General features: G+C 46.7%; 1 protein-coding gene across 1 annotated transcript in view; it reads left to right on the top strand.

Annotated features, from left to right (window-relative positions):
• LOC135718251 (NACHT, LRR and PYD domains-containing protein 12-like) overlaps positions 1–22237 on the top strand; it is a 103690-nt gene that overhangs the window by 50677 nt on the left and 30776 nt on the right. Inside the window, exon 9 of the mRNA XM_065240549.1 lies at positions 20822–20995. Within this exon, the coding sequence (XP_065096621.1) occupies positions 20822–20995 (174 nt within the window). The remainder of the gene's footprint in view (positions 1–20821; positions 20996–22237) is intronic.

The raw sequence follows: 22237 nt of genomic DNA, 5'->3' as shown, positions 1-22237 counted from the left end.
AAGGGGTACTTATTCTTAACAGTAATGTCATTAAGCCCTCTATAGTCAATGCACGGACGAAGAGACCCGTCTTTCTTCTTAACAAAGAAAAAACCAGCACCCGCTGGAGACGAGGAGCGGCGAATGAGACCAGCATTAAGTGCTTCATTTATGTATTTATCCATAGCCTCTCTCTTTGGTTTAGCAAGGGAAAAATTCGACCCTTAGGCGGAAAAGTACCTGGGAGGAGATCGATGGAACAATCATATGACCGGTGAGGAGGTAGGGATGTGGCCCGAGCCTTACTGAACACTCGATGCAGATCAGAGTAATCCGCCGGGACCCCCGAGAGATCGGCAGCAGGAATCTGAAAAGTAGAACACAAAGAAGCAGAAGGAGCCGGACCAAGACATGAAACATGACACGAAGACTTCCAAGACAAGACAACACTGTTCTGCCAATCAACGTGAGGATTATGTTTGGACAACCAGTCATGCCCCAAAATGACTGGTGATTGGGATGAATCCAACAAATAAAATTCAATTTCCTCACGATGATTGCCAGAAACAAACAAACTCACAGGGGGTGTGCGATGGGTGATCATAGCCATGTGCTGTCCCTTTAACGTCCAGGCAGAGAGAGGGGATGACAAAGGGATAGCAGGAATATCCCAGGATCCAGCCAACCCGGCATCTAGAAAACTCGCCTCCGCCCCGGAATCCAACAAGGCCTGCGACTGGAAGTTAGACTGATTAAAAATCACAATGACAGGAAGAACAGTGCGGCTTACGGGAGGTTTGAGAGATGACACGCCCACCGAAACTCCCGAGCTCATCGGCGGGCGGTACCTTTTACCGGACATGAAGCGGCGATGTGCCCCGCCTTACCGCAGTATAGACACAATCCACTCGACAGGCGACGTTGTTTCTCCGCGGCGGTAAGGCGGAGCTTACCCAGTTGCATAGGTTCCTCTGAATCAAGCGATGGTGATGAAGCCAACTCCTCTGATGAAAAAGCGATTTGGCGAAACGACCGGCGGAGCTCTCGCTGATGGTGTCGTGTTTCGATTCTTAGCGCCAGGTCGATCGCCGCCTCTAGAGATGTAGGAAGGTCCCGTGCAGCGACTTCGTCCTGGATGGAGGGGTTGAGACCCTCAAGGAACTGAGCCCGAAGCGCCGTATCATTCCACCTGCTGGTGATGGCTAGCGTCTTAAATGAGATGGCGTAATCCGTAACGGACGATCTTCGTTGTTGTAGCCTCACCAGCTCGGCTGCCGCCATGTCGCCTCGGAGTGATCGATCAAAAAGGCTCAACATTTCTCCCTTGAGAGCCTCAAACGAAGCCGTGCACGGGGCCTTGGCCCCCCAAGCAGCCATTCCCCATTCCCTCGCCCTCCCGATGAGTAAGGTCAAAACAAATGCTACCTTGGATGTAGCGCTGGCAAATCTCCGGGGTTGGAGGGCGAAAACTAGGGAACACTGCTGCAGGAAGGCCCGGCAGGTGTTGGGGTCGCCGTCGAAGGTGGGAGGAGTCGCCGCGTGTGGCTCACGATCAACGTTGGGCGGGGCTCCGCCAGACGTAGGAAGAGATGGCCCTCCGATCGGCTAGGTGATTTGGTCCAATCGGATACTTAAATCCGAAAACCGTTCTGACAAAGTACGGAAATCTCTGGCAGCCGCAGTGAGCAGCGATGAGTGCTAAGCGATAACCGCCCCTTGTTGATTAAGAGCAGACTGCACCGGATCTGAATCCTCTGAATTCGCAGACTCCATCTCTGACGCGCTCATTCTATCAGGGAAAACTCCGAGTCGAGTCTCATGCGAATGAAAGGAAGTTTATTCAGAAAAGAAGAGACAGTAAAAATAGAAAACACAATAATCCTCAGTCCACTGGGGATGACGAAGACCATACGCGGCGACCAGCGATATAATCCTTATTGATGGAAGGAATTCCGACGGAGAGGTAATCCACACAAACAGCACGAAACTCCTCAGAAAACCGGAAAGGCTGGTGTACTGCCTAAAGGCGAGGCAACCCAGCTGCACCGGAGAAGGACAAAGTTCAGATGAGGACATCAACACAGTCACACACCGGCTGAGGATTCCGAGCTGATGCTAGCATCCAAATGTCGGCGACAGGATCTGAGACAAGAGCAGAGAAGAGCAACAAAAACTACCAAACAACTGTCTGGACTGGACGCGTGACTATGATCAACCTTGACAATGAGCGCGTGACAAGAAACAGAACAGAGGAACATAAATAGAGAAAGGAAACGAGACAGAGCTGGCAAATGATTACAGAAACGAGCGGGAGGGGCAAGTGCACACGTGAGGAACCGTCACCAACCGGAAAAAAACAAACGCACACATACACACCACAGATCACCCAGGAGTCGTGACATCTACTTTCAATACGGTTCACTTCGCATTGCGTCAGTTAGCTGACGCTATGGGGGAAACTCCTGTTTACTCCGTGACTGAAGCCTATTGGTTAACGTCTGTACAAAGTACAGACCAATGACATTTGAACCCGCGCGCGGGATGCACACGTCCTTATATAAGCGCGGTTCAATCGTCAGGAGCTCATTATTTTCTCCTTCAGCGTGAACCTCTCGCTGCTCCGAAGAAAAAGAAGAAGCCTTACCTCGGCGTTGACAAAAGCCCTGCAGCGGAGTCCAGGCCTAGCGTCTTCCCCTGCCGTTTTCCGGCTGAGAACCGAAGATAGCAGAGTCCAGGTCTAGCGTCTTCCCCTGCCGCTTTCCGGCCGAGAACCGAAGATAGCCTTCGCTTGCCGTGATACGAGCCCTGTGCAGCGGACACATGCCTGACGAGGTCTCCCCTGCGGCCGCCCGGTAAGATCAATATTTTTAATATAAAGCTATAAGCTAAAAGAGCAGGCGCTGTTGTAATAGCGTCCAGCACAGCGGCTCGGTGAGCCTCTCTGCTATGAATTTCCCCCGAGCGCGTTACCGGTCTGGCACCTCCCACGCCGGGACCGCGCTTATATGCTTTGGTTGTCTTATCCATGTTTCGTGCTCCCCCTGCTGTTCCTCTCTCGCCGGGATGAACACACGGCGAGCCATGAGACTAGATGGATGCATAGACAAGCACACACGGACTAACCCCCCTGTGTTCTGTCACACCGCAACCGTTCATGCTTACAGAGTCCCTTCGCTCCTCTCACATTCAGTGGCGAGATCTCTGGCACATATATTAATCCCCCGAGTGCATCGGGTGATACCGTTCATACGACGCATGGCTGTTCTGTCTGTGTTGCTGCTCCCCTCTGCCGTTCCTCTCTTGTTGAGATGAACAAGCGGGGAACCGTAGAACTGGATAGATGCATACGACAAGCAAACACGGGCGGTCTGCCCCTGTTCTCTGTCATAGCACAGCCCCTCGAGTCCCTCGCTCCTTTCCCCACAGTGGTGAGGTCTCTTAACGGCTTAGTTAGCACGCGGTATTACGGCTCGCTGCCCCTAAATGCAGCCGTCTAGTGTTCACCGATTACAGAGCTTCATGCCCCTCCCCTCCTGGAGCGGCGCAATCTCATTCGTCTGCTCGATAGGGCGGATTCGCCGCTATTGGAGCACCAAGAACACTCATTATAAGAGAGCTTCATGCCCCTGCCCTCTTGGATCGAAGATATTAAGGGTAATATCAACCTCAAGTGAGCTTGCTACCCGCCACAATAAGTTTCAAAGCTCAAAGCGCGTGCACAGTCAGACGCGCGCGGCATCTCGTTTAAGACGGACACACGTACCCCTCTAACGAGCCTCAAAAAGCTGAATATCGTGGCATTCTGTTCATAAGTCCACTTAAGTTTGACTAAGCAAAGGTCCCGCCCCGAGCTGACGGCCGGGAAGCTTATGCTTAGGTTACACACGGCTGCATGAAGTGCTGTCATTACGAGCTAGCCCAGCATCTGCTGTGGGTTGAACACGCTTAACGACGGCAATCAGCCTTCGGCGCCTGGAACGCCGTTTGTCTCATATCAAACACCTTGTACTGCGAATACGGTACATTAAGGGGATGATTTAGCACTGCAGCACTCTCGACCGTGTTGTTGTGATAATGCGGTCGGGCGTACTACAGTGGTTCCCTTTCAGTCGGTCACTACGACGTCACGTCGTGACCGGCGAATTGGGAACTCGCTTAGAGAGACCAATCTGCTTCGAATACTACTAAAACGCCAATGAACTTGGCATTGAGATATTTGCATAATGCTGGCGCCGCCCCGCCAGGTGCGTATATAAGCAGCAGGTGCAAATAAGGAAATTAGCTTTTTATCGCTTCGAAAGCCGGCAGTATCTGCTACTGAGAAGCTACTTTACTCTGGTGGGATTCGATTGCTGAAGTTGGTTGGACTAGCAGTACCACAGCGGACGCCTCGCTTAATTCCACGGCTCTACACCTGTTTTGTTGTTTTGAGTAGTGTGTGCGTTGCCTTCCCTGTGCGCATCATCAACTGAGCATCTGAGTGAATTTCCCTAAAAGAGTGATACGAGAGAGCTTTGTGCCTTGTTAAAGGCAGCCACTCTCTCGTATATCCGGACATCAGCGTCCTTTTCAGGATGGCTTTTCGTCCGTGCGATCTTGGGTGCGGCAAATACATGGGTCCGAAGGACGGTCACGAGCGTTGTCTTTCGTGTTTGGGCATCGAGCACGCAGAGGCAGCGTTCGCTGGGGGTAAGTGTTCTCACTGCGAGAACATGTCCCTTGTGGATTGCGCAGACGGTTGTCTTTCCTCCGGGAAAAACGCAACCCTCGTCATGCGAGTGCTGAACGCCGCCACGGTGCGGCTGTGAAGCTCTCAAAGGACGACCTGCGCATCACTGTGCTGAGCCGAGCGGGGGATTCGTCCTCAGGCTCTCAGCCTCCTCATCCACAGCCGGTTGATGTGCCGATGGAGACTTCAGCGTCGTGTTCTACGATGTCTCTAGAATCCATCGTGCCGCCCTCCGGGTCCACCGACGCCGCAGCATCCGAGGGTGGGCCTCCTCCCCCTGACGTGGACCCCGACGCCCTTCCTCCCTCTGGTCGGGTTGGGACGCCGGAGTTCGATCCAGAGATGGTGGCCGTGCTCGCTCGAGCGGCGGAGACCGTAGGGTTAGAGTGGGTTCCCCCCCCTCAGCCCGAACCGTCCCGCCTGGATGATTGGTTCTTTGGAGCTGCCCGGGTTTCACAACCCTCTCCACCGGTGCCTTTCTTCCCCGAGGTGCACGAGGAGCTGACTAGAACCTGGAAGTCGCCGTTTTCCACGAGATTACGGCCGTTTCAGCCCTCCCCCCTCACCTCCCTCACCAGCGGAGCCGCTAAGGGTTATACGGGGATCCCTCCCGTGGAGCGTGCTGTCGCGATGCAGCTGTGTCCGGCACACGCTCCCTCTTGGAAGGACCGCCCAACCCTCCCCTCTCGTGCCTGCAGACAGTCCTCCGGTTTAACGGGCGCTGCCCACCAGGCATGTGGAGAGGCGGCCTCAGCCCTGCACGCAATGGCGTTGCTGCAGGTTCACCAAGCCAAAGCCTTGAGGGATCTGCACGAGGGAGGACACGACTCGCCTGTCCTTTCGGAGCTCCGGGCTGCCACTGACCTGGCTCTTCGCGCTACGAAGGTGACAGCGCAGGCGATTGGTCGTGCCATGTCCACGATGGTGGTCCAGGAACGCCACTTATGGCTATGTCTGGCCGACATGTCGGATGCGGAGAAGAACAAGTTCTTGGACGCTCCAGTGTCGCAGGCTGGCCTTTTCGGTGAGTCGGTGGAGTCCTTCGCCCAGCAGTTCTCCGCCGCCCAGAAGCAGACAGAGGCGATCGCTCAGATCATGCCCCGGCACAAGCGACCTGCATCTCGCCCTCCAGCGCCGGCGGGCCCGTCTGCTCCTCGCCTGCGGCCGGCTGCCTCCACCCCCCCCACTAGAACATCTTCCAGGCCACGGAGGGGGAACAGCCGTCGGCAGCCCGCCCCGCCCGCCCCACCCGCTTCCCGTGGTAAACGGAAATCGAAGCGGCCCTGAGACGGGCGACCTGGAATCGGATGGGATCACTCTTCGGGAGACGGTGACGGCATCGCTCCCTCCACCGGTAGAGGGCCGGATGGAGAATCCTTGGTTTCGTTTTGTTTTTGTTCCGCCGGCTTCTCAGCCGGCACCCACAAAACCACAAAAAGAGTGCATTCCTATTCCTTCTCCAGGTCTTCAGAGGATCGAGAGAGATGTGAGCGGGCATTCACATGCTCTTCCTCCCTCTCCTCTATCGCCAGCGGGTGTTCTGAGGAGTTCCAGCTCTCCGCTGAGGAGACGGGACCACCAGCACCCTCATCGGAGTCTGTGCTCTCCGCTGAGGAGACCAGATGACCGTCACCCTCAGCGGACTCAGGTCAGTGTCACACACACACATACTGTAGATACTTATGCTGTCCCAGCAGACGTACCGGCAGTACCACCTGTCCCGCTCCGCCGCCCCCCCGCGGGTACCCCGGTAGTGCCGTTAATTCCCCTCGTACGGCCCCTGGGGGCTTGGCTTCAGCTTCCCAGCCCGTCTCGTTGGGTTTTACGCACTGTCCGCCTCGGTTACGAAATACAATTCAACCGGCACACACCCAAATTCTCGGGCATTCGTTTCACCACGGTGAAAGCGTCCGATGCACATGTACTGCGTGCAGAGGTCGAAGTCCTGCTGGCGAAGGACGCGATCGAGCCGGTCCCTCCAACCGAGATGAGATCGGGCTTCTACAGCCCGTATTTTATAGTACCCAAAAAGGGCGGGGGGTTACGACCGATCTTGGATTTGCGCGTTCTGAACAAATCTCTGCAGAGGAGGTCTTTCAGGATGATAACACCGAAGCAAATATTCAATTCAATTCGCCCCCAAGATTGTTTTGCGGCTATAGACCTGAAAGACGCGTACTTTCATGTGTCCATTCTCCCTCGTCACAGACCGTTTCTCCGGTTTGCATTCGAGGGACGGGCATACCAGTACAAAGTTTTACCGTTCGGGCTATCCCTCTCTCCCCGTGTGTTCACAAAAGTAGTGGAGGCGGCGTTAAAACCCCTCAGATAGAGAGCGGCGTTCGCATATTGGCTTACCTCGACGATTGGCTTATAATAGCGCATTCTCGACGGACGCTTTGCGAACACAGAGATTTAACGCTTCGGCATCTCGCCCGTTTGGGTCTTCGGGTCAACTGGGAAAAGAGCAAACTCTGCCCTACGCAGAGGATCTCTTTTCTCGGGATGGAACTGGACTCGATCGATTTATCGGCGCGTTTGACAGAAGAGCGCGTCCAGTCAATTTTGACTTGCCTCGGTTCATTCCGAGGGAAGAATGCGGTCCCGCTGAAACAATTTCAAAAGCTCCTGGGGCATATGGCAGCAGCAGCGGCCGTGACACAGCTCGGGCTGCTCCATATGAGACCGCTTCAGCGTTGGCTTCACGATCGAGTCCCGAGGAGAGCGTGGCGCGCCGGCATCCATCGTGTAACCATTACACCTGCGTGTCGCCTAACATTCCCCCCGTGGTCGGACCCCGCGTTTCTCAGGTCCGGCTGTGTCCATGAGACAGATCGCTCGGCATGCTGTTGTACATACAGATGCGTCCGACACGGGCTGGGGTGCCACGTACGACGAGCTTACGGCTTCGGGGGTGTGGACAGCACCCCAGTTGCACTGGCATATCAATTGCCGAGAGTTGTGGGCAGTATATCTGGGACTTGTACGCTTCGCTACGGAGCTGCGAGGGAAGGATGTACTAGTACGCACCGACAACACTGCGACCGTTGCGTATATCAACCGTCAAGGCGGTTTGCGCTCCCGTTACCTGTCGCATCTCGCTCGTCATCTCCTCCTTTGGAGTCAGAAGCATCTGAGGTCCCTTCGTGCCATTCACATTCCGGGCTCGCTCAATACAGCAGCGGACGCGCTTTCTCGAGCTGCGCGCCCCGGCGAATGGCGACTCCACCCCCAGACGGTCCAGCTAATTTGGAAGAAGTTCGGTCGTGCGCAGATAGACCTGTTTGCGTCGCCGGACGATACCCACTGTCGCCTATTTTATTCACTAACCGAGGGCAGCCTTGGCGTGGACGCATTGGCACACAGCTGGCCTCGGGGGATGCGCAAATACGCATTCCCCCCAGTGAGCTTAATCGCACAGACACTGTGCAAAGTCAGGCAGGACGAGGAGAGCCTTTTACTGATCGCCCCATATTGGACGAGCAAGAATTGGTTTCCAGAGTTAATGCTCCTCGCGACAGCCCCTCCCTGGCGGATTCCCCTGAGGAAGGACCTTCTTTCTCAAGGAGGGGGCACATTATGGCACCCGCGCCCCGACCTGTGGGATCTCCATGTGTGGTCGTTGAGCGCGCGCAAGGTTTAGGTGATTTACCGCAAGCGGAATCTAACACAATCAACGCGGCACGAGCTCCGTCTACGAGACGGGCTTACGCGTTTAAATGGAACCTTTTCGTCACCTGGTGCTCTTCGCAACGCGAGGACCCCAGAGAATGCCCTATTAACATCGTGCTTTTATATCTTCAACATAGGTTAGACGGTAGGCTGTCACCCTCCACCATTAAAGTTGATATCGCTGCTATTTCTGCTCATCACTCACTTATTAACGGCAGATCAGTTGGCCAGCATGATTTGGTTATTAGATTTTTAAGAGGTGCTCGTAGGCTAAACCCCTCGCGCCCTCCTTCTATTCCTCCCTGGGACCTGTCCATGGTGCTGAAAGCCCTTCAGGCCCCCCCGTTCGAGCCTTTGCAGTCTGTGAGTCTGAAGCTTTTATCAATGAAAGCTCTGACCCTGCTAGCATTGGCCTCAGTGAAGAGAGTAGGGGATTTACATGCATTCTCTGTTGACGACTCGTGCCTTCAGTTTGGTCCTGCTGCCTCAAGCGTTACATTGAGGCCCAGACCAGGCTACGTGCCCAAAGTTCCCACTACTCCTTTCAGAGATCAAGTGGTGAGCTTGCAAGCGCTGCCTCCGGAGGACGCAGACCCAACCATGGCTTTGTTGTGCCCCGTACGCGCACTGCGACTCTACGTGGATCGCACGCAAAGCCTCAGGACCTCAGACCAGCTCTTTGTTTGTTAGGGGTGGCAAGCAGAAAGGGAAAGCTGTCACTAAGCAGAGGATGTCTCATTGGATAGTTGATACTATCGCCCTGGCTTATAATCTTCAGGGTATTCCTTGCCCCTTTAATTTGAGAGCGCACTCCACACGGAGCGTTGCCTCATCTTGGGCTCTAGCTCGTGGTTCCTCGCTAACAGACATCTGTAGAGCTGCTGGTTGGGCGACACCTAATACGTTCATTAGATTTTACAGTGTTCGTATCGAGCCTGTATCCTCTCGTGTTCTTTCCTCACCAGGGAGGGCACGGAGAACAGTCTCGCAGGTCGGCTTGCAGCCTCCAACTGATGCTTCATAACTGTGTCAGTATGGAAGGCCTTCAGAACAAAAATGCGTAATGGTTTGATTTGTTCTTCCTCCGCTGCCTTGGCAGCCTTTGTTGCGGAGCATTGGCTGTCAGCCATTCACTAGCTGTATCCTCGCGAACCTACGTGTCTGGCTCGGGCTCCAAATTGTGTCCCACCGGGTTCCTTTGTGAGTATTTTTCCGTGGGGTTAATCCTACCAGCCCACGTTTCCCTTAGCAGAGAACTGCTTTGCTTACACAGCCACGGCTGTCTTTATTCCTCAACTACGGTTGACTTTCGCCCACCATTAGCCCTTAAGACGGGTGGTGGCTTCCGCAGCGTTCCTATCCCGCTCAGGTAGGGCGCTTCCCAGTCGCTGGCACTTCTGTGGGGTTAAAGGAACATCTAGTGCCCGGCCTTCTGCCTTAAAACCTACCTCCTCCTCCTTAAGTGGAACCAGAGGGCTTTTACGCAGTCACTGGAAGAGGTCAGCCCCTAGTGGCGTTTTGATAGGGATTCCCAATTCGTCGGTCACGACGTGACGCCGTAGTGACCGACTGAAAGGGAACGTCTCGGTTACGGATGTAACCCTCGTTCCCTGAAGGAGGGAACGGAGACGTCACGTCCCGTCGCCACAGGTGCTGCCACCTGCTGTTACGGCCGGTCACACTTTCCGGCTTTCTCAGCGAAAAAGAAGCTAATTTCCTTATTTGCACCTGCTGCTTATATACGCACCTGGCGGGGCGGCGCCAGCATTATGCAAATATCTCAATGCCAAGTTCATTGGCGTTTTAGTAGTATTCGAAGCAGATTGGTCTCTCTAAGCGAGTTCCCAATTCGTCGGTCACGACGTGACGTCTCCGTTCCCTCCTTCAGGGAACGAGGGTTACATCCGTAACCGAGACGTTTCATTATTTACCGAACCAGACTGAGATCTCGCCCCCTGAACAAGCTGACGAGTCATCTCCTTTATAAACTCATTGCATCGCTTTATAAGCTATGTTCAATCAGAGTGATATGCATCTCATGCTTAAACTATCAAGATTCAAAATATTAACCCATTACGATGGGCGTGCGGAGATGGCATCCGTGGGACACGACCTACATTACGTGCCTTATGACACATTGACACGAGCTGCTAGGACCCCTTTCACGAGGCGTCCTTATGCAAAGTCTGATCCATTCTGTCTAGTGACATTGAAAGTCTAAACCCCCCGCGAATCGTGGGTGGAACACTTTTCTCCTCACTACAGAGACACGGCAGCTCTCTCCTCTACCTATATCTATGTGGCCGTGATAACAGCGAACCACGCTTTTACGACCGACCATTCATTTAATTCACAAGCCTGTCATCTCTCAGATGCGGACGACGGCGGTAACAGCGAACCATGCTTTTACGGCTGGCCATTCACTTTATTCATAAGCCTGTCATTTCTCAGATGTGGACGGTGCCCGAGGCACAGCGCTCTGGAACTGTCCAAGGTCCTGTATGACAGATACGTCTGACGTACATCAGACGATCAGCTGTTCATCTGCGTCACAGATCACTCACTAGAGCACCTGTCAATACAGGTTATTTATGGATCGTTGACGTTATCACCTCCCGTGACAATTATGCTCACTTGTCTTAGAGCATGGGCATGGTCTTAGAGGTTTCTCATTTGACAATTGTGACACGGCCGGCTGGTCCCCGCCGTCCACGTTGTCAGTTTACAGCTTCGACATCCCTGCTTCGCGCACTACTGAGGTTTGTTGCATTAAAGGTGCGCCCATTAGCTCACCTGTATGCACGATATGGTTTTTAATTATATGCGTCCACCGTGCGCTTAGAGAAGCTCACATGTACACGCTATAACATTTTGGTATACAATAAGATGCGCTTGGAAAAGCTCACCTGTATACACAGCTGTGTTATGCTTTGTTACACATACATTGTTGTTCATCTGTGTACGTTCACGGTGCGTTGGGTGCCCACCGTTACGTTCATCAATCATATCTGTACACATTCACGGCGCGTTCTGTGCACTGATTTATCTATACGCATTCACGGTGCACTGAAGGGTTCACCCGTGTGCGCACAATTTATTATCAGAACACATGACGGCGCGCTCGAGAATCTTGCCGGCCTGTGCATTATAACACTCTGATTCATCTATATGCATTCACGATGTATTCAAGTGTTCACCTGTGCCCGTGCAATTTATAGTCAATACACATTTACGGCGCGCTTGGAAAGCTCACCGATCTGTGCACTATAATACTACCTATATGCATCCCGATGCGCTCGAGGGCGCACCTGGGTTCACACTATTGTGGTATCTGTATAATCCCACGCTACGAACCGTTCTGCCGCATATTATAGTCAGATCGGCCGTTCGTGAACTTTGCAGATCACTCACTACACATATGTCTGTTGCTAACAGTGGTTATTTAGATGGATCGTTGAAACCATCGCACTGGCTCACGCCCCTCTATGAGCTATGTCCTATATAGAGCCCACTCTGTGCGAGTTTGGCTTCTTCATGAACTTGGTCTACAGGGGTATCTATATTTAATATCTGCTACGCGGCCGGCTGGTCTTCGCCGTCTACGTTGTCAGATTGTACAGCTTAGACGTCCCTGCCCTACGAGCCCAGGTTCTCTCGGCTCAATCATGCACACTCATGCGTTTTATGTGTACACCACGGTGCGGTTAGCGAGCTCACCAACGTGACTCTGAATTTACTTATCTCGCACAGCCGCGGCGCGCTCGGTACCTCGCCGTCTTGTGCTATGTTATGTGCCCCCGGTGCGTTTAAAACCCCACCGTGTGCGCGTCAACAATTTATATGGTGCTTACACATTTGCTTTAAAGCTGTGAATATGCCAGGTATAGGGCCACATGCAGTGTCTCTCCGGTAAGGCACTTCAGTACGTTGTGTATGCACGGCGTGATGGGATTACGTTCCCCCATAGCGTCAGCTAACTGACGCAATGCGAAGTGAACCGTATTGAAAGGGAACGCTTAGGTTACTCACGTAACCCCGGTTCCCTGAAATAACAGGAACGAAGCATTGCGTCTCTTGCCGTGCTACAAACGTCTACGCAGCGAGTGTTATTCGGCTGCGCGCTTCAGTCGAATAATAATGAGCTCCTGACGATTGAACCGCGCTTATATAAGGACGTGTGAATCCCGCGCGCAGGTTCAAACGTCATTGGTCTGTACTTTGTACAGACGTTAACCAATAGGCTTCAGTCACGGAGTAAACAGGAGTTTCCCCCATAGCATCAGCTAACTGACGCAATGCTTCGTTCCCGTTATTTCAGGGAACCGGGGTTACGTGAGTAACCTAAGCGTTATAAATATAGTAAATTTACATATACAATTTACATATATAAAATTACATAGAACATTTTAATTTTAGTTTAAAATGAAAACAACTTCTAATGCCACAAGTATGTTACATCGTTGATCATTGCGCCTAAGATGTATTTGTTACTAATTAAAGTGCAGTTCATTTATAAATAATGTTTTAACTTTATACATTGTCCTTTACCAACAATTTTTACAATAATTAGCACATTTTGTTTTTACATTTATCCATTTGGCAGATGCTTTGGATAAGTGACTTACTTCAGTGTTAACTTCCAATTTTTTATGTGTTCCCTGGGATTGAACCCATGACCTTTGCACTGCTAACACAATGCTCTACCAGCTGAACTACAGCAGTTGCCATTCAGAGGAAACCTAACACAGCATTAATGCATGCATCTGAGCAATCGCTAATGTAGTAAATGCTTCTACAGGTTGTATTTCAGGGAACTTATAAAGAACCTATAGATGGTTTCTGCATCGAATCAATAACAATAGAGTCCGTTTAGAGTAGATGATTTCTGATAACAAGCAATATAAATAAGTAAATTATCTTCATTCAAATATCATATCTAACGCTAATCAACTACTACACTAATCTAACTTTACTGTGTAAAAATATTGTATACAATGTTAACTACAGATCCTTATATTCTTGACTGGCTACCAAACCTCTCTGCACATAAGTAAACAACGCTCGCCACCTCACCTCGTCTTTAGGTATCATATAATTTTTTTTCAACAAGTTATATGGAGTGAATACAGTCTCAAAACCTCCCACAAATGCACACAATAAATCCAAACACACGCACGGTAATTCACAAATGCACACAATAAATCCAAACACACGCACGGTAATTCACAAATGCACACAATAAATCCAGACACGCGCACGGTGATTCACAAATACACACAATAAATCCAGACACGTGCACGGTAACTCAAATGCGCACAGGAGCTCCACCTGCGCAGACGAGACTTTACAAATGCTCATGAGAGACCCACATATTGCAATCCACAAATTCACGCGAGAAATCCACACGCTGTGATCCACAAATGCACGCGAGAAATCCACACGCTGTGATCCACAAGTTGTGATCCACAAATGCATGCGAGAGATCCACACGCTCTGCTCTACAAATACACACATCAGAATGCACATATACAAACATTGCTGCCTTTGGTCACAACACAATACACAAATACTTTATATGTACCTGTAACTGTTTCTGCCAGATCTTCTTCTTTGGTTTTATTGGCGGTTGGCAAACCAGCTTAAATGTGTATTACCGCCACCTAGTGGACTGGAGTGTGAGCAGCAGATGATAACCTAAGATGATAACACGTTAACTTAGCCTATTATAATCTATTAATTTACCCAGTAGATTTTAGATAAATAATTATATAATCAAGACTTTTATATGTTGTTTTCCCAATAAATGTTTTATATTCATATTTCGCAGCCAAACAATTTTTTTATATAGATATAGAACAGTGGTATTTGTTCATATTTGTTTAGTGGTACTTTATTACTTTTTCAGAAAAGAATGTTAATTTTGATTGGGATGAAAGTAGTTTTGCTGTAAGAGGAGAAGGTGGTATGATTATTGCCACACCAAACAGCATTCTCACTCCGCAGCAACTGGAGGAACTCAAGAATAATTTTGACCCACTGGAACAATCTGAATCTTTTGGGGTGAATGTTTACTTGAATAGACGACAGTATGTGGTATCTGTTTTAAGTTAAACAACCACATACAAATATATTAAACAACTTGAAATAAAATAAAACCATGAATTACCAATGCTGGAGGTTTTCATACTCTAATCAATAATAAAATGGCACTTAAACAATTTTGTTGTCTTATTAAATTGGTTTGTCAATAATTGTTTAACTTATGTACTGTATTAATACTTCGTTTCTCATCAACAATTCTACATTTCTAACTGTTCATTATGCTTTAACTGTTTAATACACCACTGCTAATACATGTCTTGGAGTGGCTCCATCCTAGCCACAGTCACCTATTGCTTGCTCACTGAAACCCCATTCACACAGACCTCTGGTCCCAGAAAATACCCGTAAAATTGCCAGACAAGCGTCTGTGTGAACAAAAACTCGTTCCGTTAATCTTCTGGGATCGTTGCCGGAAAGAGGACGTAGTAAGATACGCAGGTAACCCTCTGTGTGAACAAGAATGCCGTAAAGGGCGTGTCAACACAAGTTATTGTTCAGCTCCTTAAAACGAGAGATAACATGCATATAAACATTCACCACGAGAAATGTTGCAAACTAGATTGAAGCAGTTATCAGGAAATGATATATGAGACGCATAAACAATGACGCACGTGCCGTAGTGAGGACGCGCGTGTCATGGCAACATGAAGTTGGTTCAACTCTTTAAAATGAGGGATTTACAACATTCACTACGAGAAATGTCAGCATACTGGACTGAAGCAGATATCAGGTAAGTTAGCTCGTCACTTACTGCGTTGAAACGGAGATCATTCAGCAGCAGAAAATAATATCGCGTCACGTGCTCATTTGAGCTATAATAAACGAAAATACCCGCATGTCATCCCAATGAGATATATTGTTCAGCTCCTCAAAATGCGGGTTTTAAATGCATATAAACAATCACGATGAGAAATGTCTGAAAACTGTATCAAAGCAGAAATCAGGGAGCTCGTCAAATATCCACTCTGAAGCTGAGATCATTCACCAGAATAGAACTGTGCATTCACGCGCTCCTTTGTAGTCTTATCATAAACAAAAATGCACGCGAGTTGTTTCTGGAGAGAGAAATAATATATAATATGCAAACTTCAGATGCTGCGTAGAAGAGAGGGCGGGACTTTCAACATGTCACGTGTCTTTCCGGGACCATCAGATGCCGTGTAATCTTGGCAGTGTGAACGAACAAAAACTCTTAACTATTCCGGAAAAATCCAGGATGCATTTTACGTGTAGTTTACAGAATTTCTGTGAGAAAAGGGCTTAAGAGACTAAGGGGTGTTTTCCCAGACAGGGATTAGCTTAAGCTTTAGGCTTAATTATGAAATATTTAACAAACATGCCTTACTTAAAACATTACTTGTGTGCATTTTGAGACACTGATGTATTTTGTTTGTTTGTTTGTTTATACTTTATTGTCCCCAAGGGGGAATTTTGTTTTGGACTCCGTCCATTCCGTAACTTTACAAGAACAATACAGAAGACATTTTGACACACACAAATACACGAATGATACATTGCACTATCCATAAGTACTATAAAATACACAATTGGCACACTGCACACTTCATAGTACCTCTGAAATCCACACTAATATATTACATTGTACTAATAAGTTACACACTTTAAAAAACAAGATAAAAATACACATAGAGACCCATTGGCATATTGCACATTTCATAGTACCCATAGAAAACAATTATATTGCACACTCCATACGACCTACAAAATACACAATTGACATAGTCCTCATGGCCTACAATCGCTTAACTGACATCACAAACCTCAACAACCTACATATTGCACACCCCGAGAGAAACAAACAGATTGCATTTCACACACCTACATATTGGAGTTAATGAGCTTAATAGACATGGGTAAAAAAGAATTTTTATAGCGGTTTAACCTACATTTTGGGACCCTAAATCTTCTGCCAGAAGGCAGAAGCTCAAATTCTGAATGAAGGATATGAGTTGCGTCCAATACTATTCTTTGTGCTTGTCTAATAGCTGACTGCTCATAAATTTTCTGAAGGGGTAAATAATTTTTGACCCCCATAATCTTCATGGCTATCTGTACTTGATGAGCAATCTGTGATTTTAGTTGTACTGTCAGGTTACCGTACCAGCTTGTGATGCCATACTTTATAATACTCTCAAATATAGCATGATAAAACAGTAACATACATTTTTGATCCACTCCATACAATCGTAGTTTACGTAAAAAATGCATCCTCTGCTGGAGTCTAGAACAGACAGTATCTACATGGTCCCTCCAGGTCAGTGCGTTATCGATATGTACACCCAGGTACTTATAAGAGCTAACCTGAGTGATGGGTGAGTTGCTGATCACTACAGGTCTGGTATGCCCTATGGCTTTTGGGTCAAACACCATCTCCTGAGTCTTATTTACATTTAGCACAAGAAAATTGTCATCGCACCACTGGACAAATTCCTCAATTTCTGTATAATATGGGGCTGGACTTTTATCTTTATGCATAAGGCCAAGGATTGCTGTATCATCCGAGAATTTAATGATGTAGTTATCCGTCTGGTGTCTAGTGCAGTCATTAGTGTATAGTGTAAAAAGGACTGGTGAGCTGACACAGCCCTGCGGGACACCCGTGCTGATTAGCCTGGGCTCTGTAAGGGCATTATTCACTCTAACCTGTTGAGTACGATTTGTTAGAAAAGAGAAATACCAATTAAGAATAAAGGAGTTGACATTCATATGTTTCAATTTCTGAATAAGTACGTGGGGCTGCAAGGTGTTAAAAGCCGAACTAAAATCAACAAATAAAATGCGTGCATAGGCTTTGGGGTCCTCGAGGTGTTTACTGACCAGATGTGAAATGCTATTAATAGCGTCATCTGTGCCGCGCCCCTGCCTGTAAGCAAACTGAAATGGATCTAAAAACACACCAACCTCTTGTTTAAGAAATGACACCATTATCCTTTCGAAACATTTCATAACAATAGAGGTTAGTGCTACAGGCCTAAAATCATTATTCACCTTTGGACATGGTCTTTTAGGTACAGGTGTAATTACTGATTTCTTCCACAGAGCAGGTATGACGTATGAGTCTACTGATTTTTGAAAGATTGGAAGCCATGCAGGTGTCAGCTCATCTGCAAATGTTTTTAAAAGGAATGCAGATATTCCATCTGGTCCTGTTGCCTTTTTAGTATATAGGTTTTTGAAATGCAAAGTTACCTCCTTAGGTTCAATCACCAACCTTACATCCTGCTCTGTGATAGAAATTGTCTCTAAAACATTTTTCCCTTCAAAAGAGAAGTCATGAGATTCAAATCTCAGATAAAAGTCATTCAGTTCATTGGCTCTTTGCAGGTCATCTGAAGTACTGAAACGTTTTTGAGCCGGTTTCATATTCGTAATTACCTTCATCGTGTCCCACAGATTTTTTGAGTTCTTTTCTCTAAAACTTTGTTCAATTAGTTCTTTATGTCCTCTTCTGGCTTTCCTGAGCAAATTATTAAGCTCAGCTTGCACAGTTCTCAATTGTGTTCTGTCCTGATTCTTAAATGCCAGTTTCTTCCGGTTGATACAGTCTTTAACCTCCTTGGTGATGTATGATTTATTATTTGGGTATATAGTTATTTCTTTCTGAGGTATAACATTATCCACACAAAATTTTATATAATCAGTAACCGTCTCTGCCGCTTTATCCACGTCCAATTCCTGAAAAATACTCCACTCTGTCGAGAGAAAACAACCTTTCAGTGACTCTATGCTGTCGCTCGTCCATACCTTGACAGTCTTAGTGTATGGTTTACTGCTCTTAAGAACAGTTTTGTAGACGGGAATAAGGTGGACAACATTATGATCAGAGTTTGACAGCGGGGGTTTAGCCTTACTCACGTAAGCATTTTTCACATTGCAGTAACACTTATCAAGGATCCTGTCCTCTCTTGTACCGCATTTGACATACTGTGAAAACCCCGGAAGTGACGATTCCAGTCTACAATGATTAAAATCCCCTAAAATAACAACCACGGCCTCCGGAGTGCGCAGTAACTGTTGTTGAACACAGTCAGTAATGTGTGCTGCAGCCTTTGCGGCGTTCCCGGTAGGTGGAACATACACACTGCATAGAATGACATTGCCAAATTCTCTGGGCAGATACATGGGTCTTAGACTTAAGCACATTAATTCAACATCAGGATTACAAATACTTTTCCGCAGTGTATACTGCCTACACCATTTCTGGTTAAGAAAAACACAAATACCTCCACCTCTGTCTTTACCCGACGTTTCATTTCTGTCAGAGCGAATAAAGGAGAAACCCTCCACCTCACATAGTGAGTCAGGAACATCAGGACGCAGCCATGTTTCTGTGAACACCATTATAGATGACTCGCGGTATTCATAGCAGGCTGAAGCATTGATCCGTAACTCGTCCATTTTCCTTTTCAAGGATCTCACGTTACTGAGTATCATGGAGGGTAGCGGCGGCCTATTGCCTCTCCTTCGGAGACGTTGTCGGATACCTCCTCTCTTTCCTCGTCTCCGAATTCGTCTTCTCGGGTCTGAGGGCCGTATATCCTCGATGAGGTTAGGCGGTGGATAGTCTCCCGCAACGCGAAGGGCTAGCAGCTCAGCTCTAGTGTATGATAGCGCCGGGTTGTTTCCTTCGGTTTGGCATGGCCGGAGGAGTTCCGCAATAAAAACTACCAATAAAAGTTTTGCCAAAGTCGTCATTGTGTCGAGTGTGCATATACGCGCTTCCTCAGTTCAAACACCAGCAGTATCACTTCGTAAAACATAAAAACACAACAAACGTTAAAAAAAAGCAACATTAAAGAAAGCCACGGCGTGAGCAAGAGTCCGGGTCGCAGCAGTACCGCGCCACCGGAAGTGAAGTGAGACATTTTAAGAGATGTCAGTGCAAGTTGTTTTCAGTTTGGACACCTTTTACATTTATTTCAGGCTAAGGCTAGTCCATGTTAAATCATATTAATAAAAAAGTTCAGACTGAACAAAACGTTTAATACTCTTAGTATAACAAAATGGTCTAATAAAGGTGCAAACCTATTTGCGAACATTGCATTTTCTCTTTCTTCATGTGACTTTTGTAATTTTACATACAGTATACATGATCAGCGCCCTCTTGAGGAAGACACTGTATTGCACATTGGGTCATCACTAGGGCACAGAACTGCTTCGTTTGGCTGCAAAATTTGACAACAGAACATTTATTGGGAAAATAACATATAGAAGTCTTGATTAAATAGGCTAAGTTAACGTGTTATCATATGCTGCTTTTAAGCTGGTTTGCCAACCGCCAATAAAACCGAAGAAGAAGAAGATTTGGCAGAAACAGTTATAGGTAAAGATAAAAGTATTTGTGTATTGTGTTGTGACCAAAGGCAGCAATGTTTATATATGTGCAATCTGATGTGTGTATTTGTGGAGCAGAGCGTGTGGATCTCTCGCGTGCATTTGTGGATCACAACTTGTGGATCACAGCGTGTGAATCTTTCGAGTGCATTTGTGGATCACAGCATGTGGATTTCTTGCATGCATTTGTGGATTACATCTTGTGGATCACAGCGTGTGAATCTTTCGCGTGCATTTGTGGATCACAGCGTGTGGATTTCTCGCGTGCATTTGTGGATCACAGCGTGTGGATTTCTCACGTGAATTTGTGGATTGCAATATGTGGGTCTCTCACGAGCATTTGTAAAGTCTCGTTTGCGCATGTGGAGCTCCTGTGCGCATTTGAGTTACCATGCACGCGTCTGGATTTATTGTGTGTATTTGTGAATTACCGTGCGCGTGTCTGGATTTATTGTGTGCATTTGTGAATTACTGTGCGTGTGTTTGGATTTATTGTGTGCATTTGTGGGAGGTTTTGAGACTGTATTCACTCCATAAAGTTATTTGTTTCAGAGGTTAGTTTAGTCACTAGCCAGATCGAAAAACAAACACAGACCGGAAGTTAACTTCGGGCCAGTTGTGTAACAGTTGTGTGACATTATAGATTGTAACAATAATCCAAATACCTCACATGTAGCAAGGTCCTTTCACTTTGCTTATGTAATTGGAAAAACGAAATGGGTCCAAAAAATTACCAGTTTAAAATTAATTCAAATAACGGCTGCTATTAATGTATGTACAACTTGTTACTACCTCAAAAAATGTGTTTAGGGTTTCATGACCCTTTAAAATATAGCACTGTTTTACAATATGCAAAATACTCTAGGATTAAGAAATAACATTTCTGTTGTTTGATAAAAGTTTTGGGAACTAACATTAGTAACTCCTTCTGTTTGTAAACTGAAAAATTTGAAAAAGTTCTAACTTTGTTTTCTTTCTCTGCAGGTTTAATAGCAACAGTATTTCAGAAAAAGGCTGTGTTGATCTGTTATCAGCATTTAATTCAAATCCTTCCAACCTAAAAGAGTTGGATCTGAGTGACAATAAAGTAAGAGACGAAGGAATGGAGAAGATCTCGACTCTGTTAAATAATCCACTATGCATGCTGGAAAAACTGAAGTTTGTATTTTAATTTTTGTCTATTTTCTTACGTTGATAACACAATTTATTATATTAACTGTCATGAAAATAATGAAAACATTGTATTTTCATGTAATTTTACTACACTGTAAAAATTATTTGATGCCTTAATTTTTTTGAATTTATAAAATGAAGTTTGACATATTTCAACTATATTTTATAAGTTATAACTGTAAAAATGAATTAATACTTTTAATTTAAACGGATTAGATTATCTGATAAACTGATAAACATTGAACCACATGTTTTTCCCTCTACCTGCCTTTGGGTGACACAGTAAAGCAGGCTATTTTGTACTATGAAGTGCTGGGATAGGGCACTGGATGTTTTATTCCCCCCCCTACACCACTCTAAGGGTGCGTTCACACAGCAAAATTTCGGGAATGACAACCGTATTTACTTACAGGTGTTAGTCTGGAAGTGTCCTATTCAGACAGCACATTACAGACACAAATAGAACGCTGCCTGTATTAATGAGGAACCGAACTCAAACCCGTATGCTATTCGCACGCGGCGCCTGTAACTACAGTGGCGGACATAAATATAAAAAAGTATTATTTATGCAATGGACAAAACTTTATTTATGTAATAAACAAAAACTGTGTGTAACGCTTACCATTGTGCAGAGAAACAAGGGGGGTTCCATATTTAAAGTTTTAATCTGCAAAATGAATGAAAATAAAATCTGTGTCAGTAACTGTACGTTTTACCAAAGCAGATGGTAAAAATGACTGGTGATACAGTGCACAGCATAAATGAGTACACCCCCTTTGAAAATTAAGAGTTTTCTCCGTTTGTTACTAAATATGAGACCAATTTGCTTTCTTTTTTACAAAACAGTTTTATTAAACATTTGCTTTTATTAACAAAAGAGGGAAAGTCGCTGACCATCTTTAGGATACAAAAAACATCTAATTTAAATCAAATGGAGTGCTGCAAAAATGAGTACATCCTGAAGAATATGTTAGCAAAAAAATAAATAAAGTATAATTAACAGGAATTCACTAGGAAATGATAAATATAAATAATCATCACAAAGGTGGCCACAGGATAACTGGCAATTGAGGGTGGTATTTAAAAGAGAAAATCAACTCCCATGCAATGGTGACAGAATAGCACCACATGGTAAAGAAATGTCTCAAGACATGAGAAGTAAAGATAAGTTCTTTGCACAAAATTGTCAAGGTTTCAAGATTATTAGTTAAGCATTGCTAATAAGTT

The sequence above is a fragment of the Paramisgurnus dabryanus genome, chromosome 10, assembly GCF_030506205.2.
Source record: "Paramisgurnus dabryanus chromosome 10, PD_genome_1.1, whole genome shotgun sequence".
Taxonomy (NCBI): domain Eukaryota; kingdom Metazoa; phylum Chordata; class Actinopteri; order Cypriniformes; family Cobitidae; genus Paramisgurnus; species Paramisgurnus dabryanus.
The sequence above is the reverse complement of the archived record's forward strand: the minus strand, read 5'-3'. Positions and strand labels throughout refer to the sequence as shown.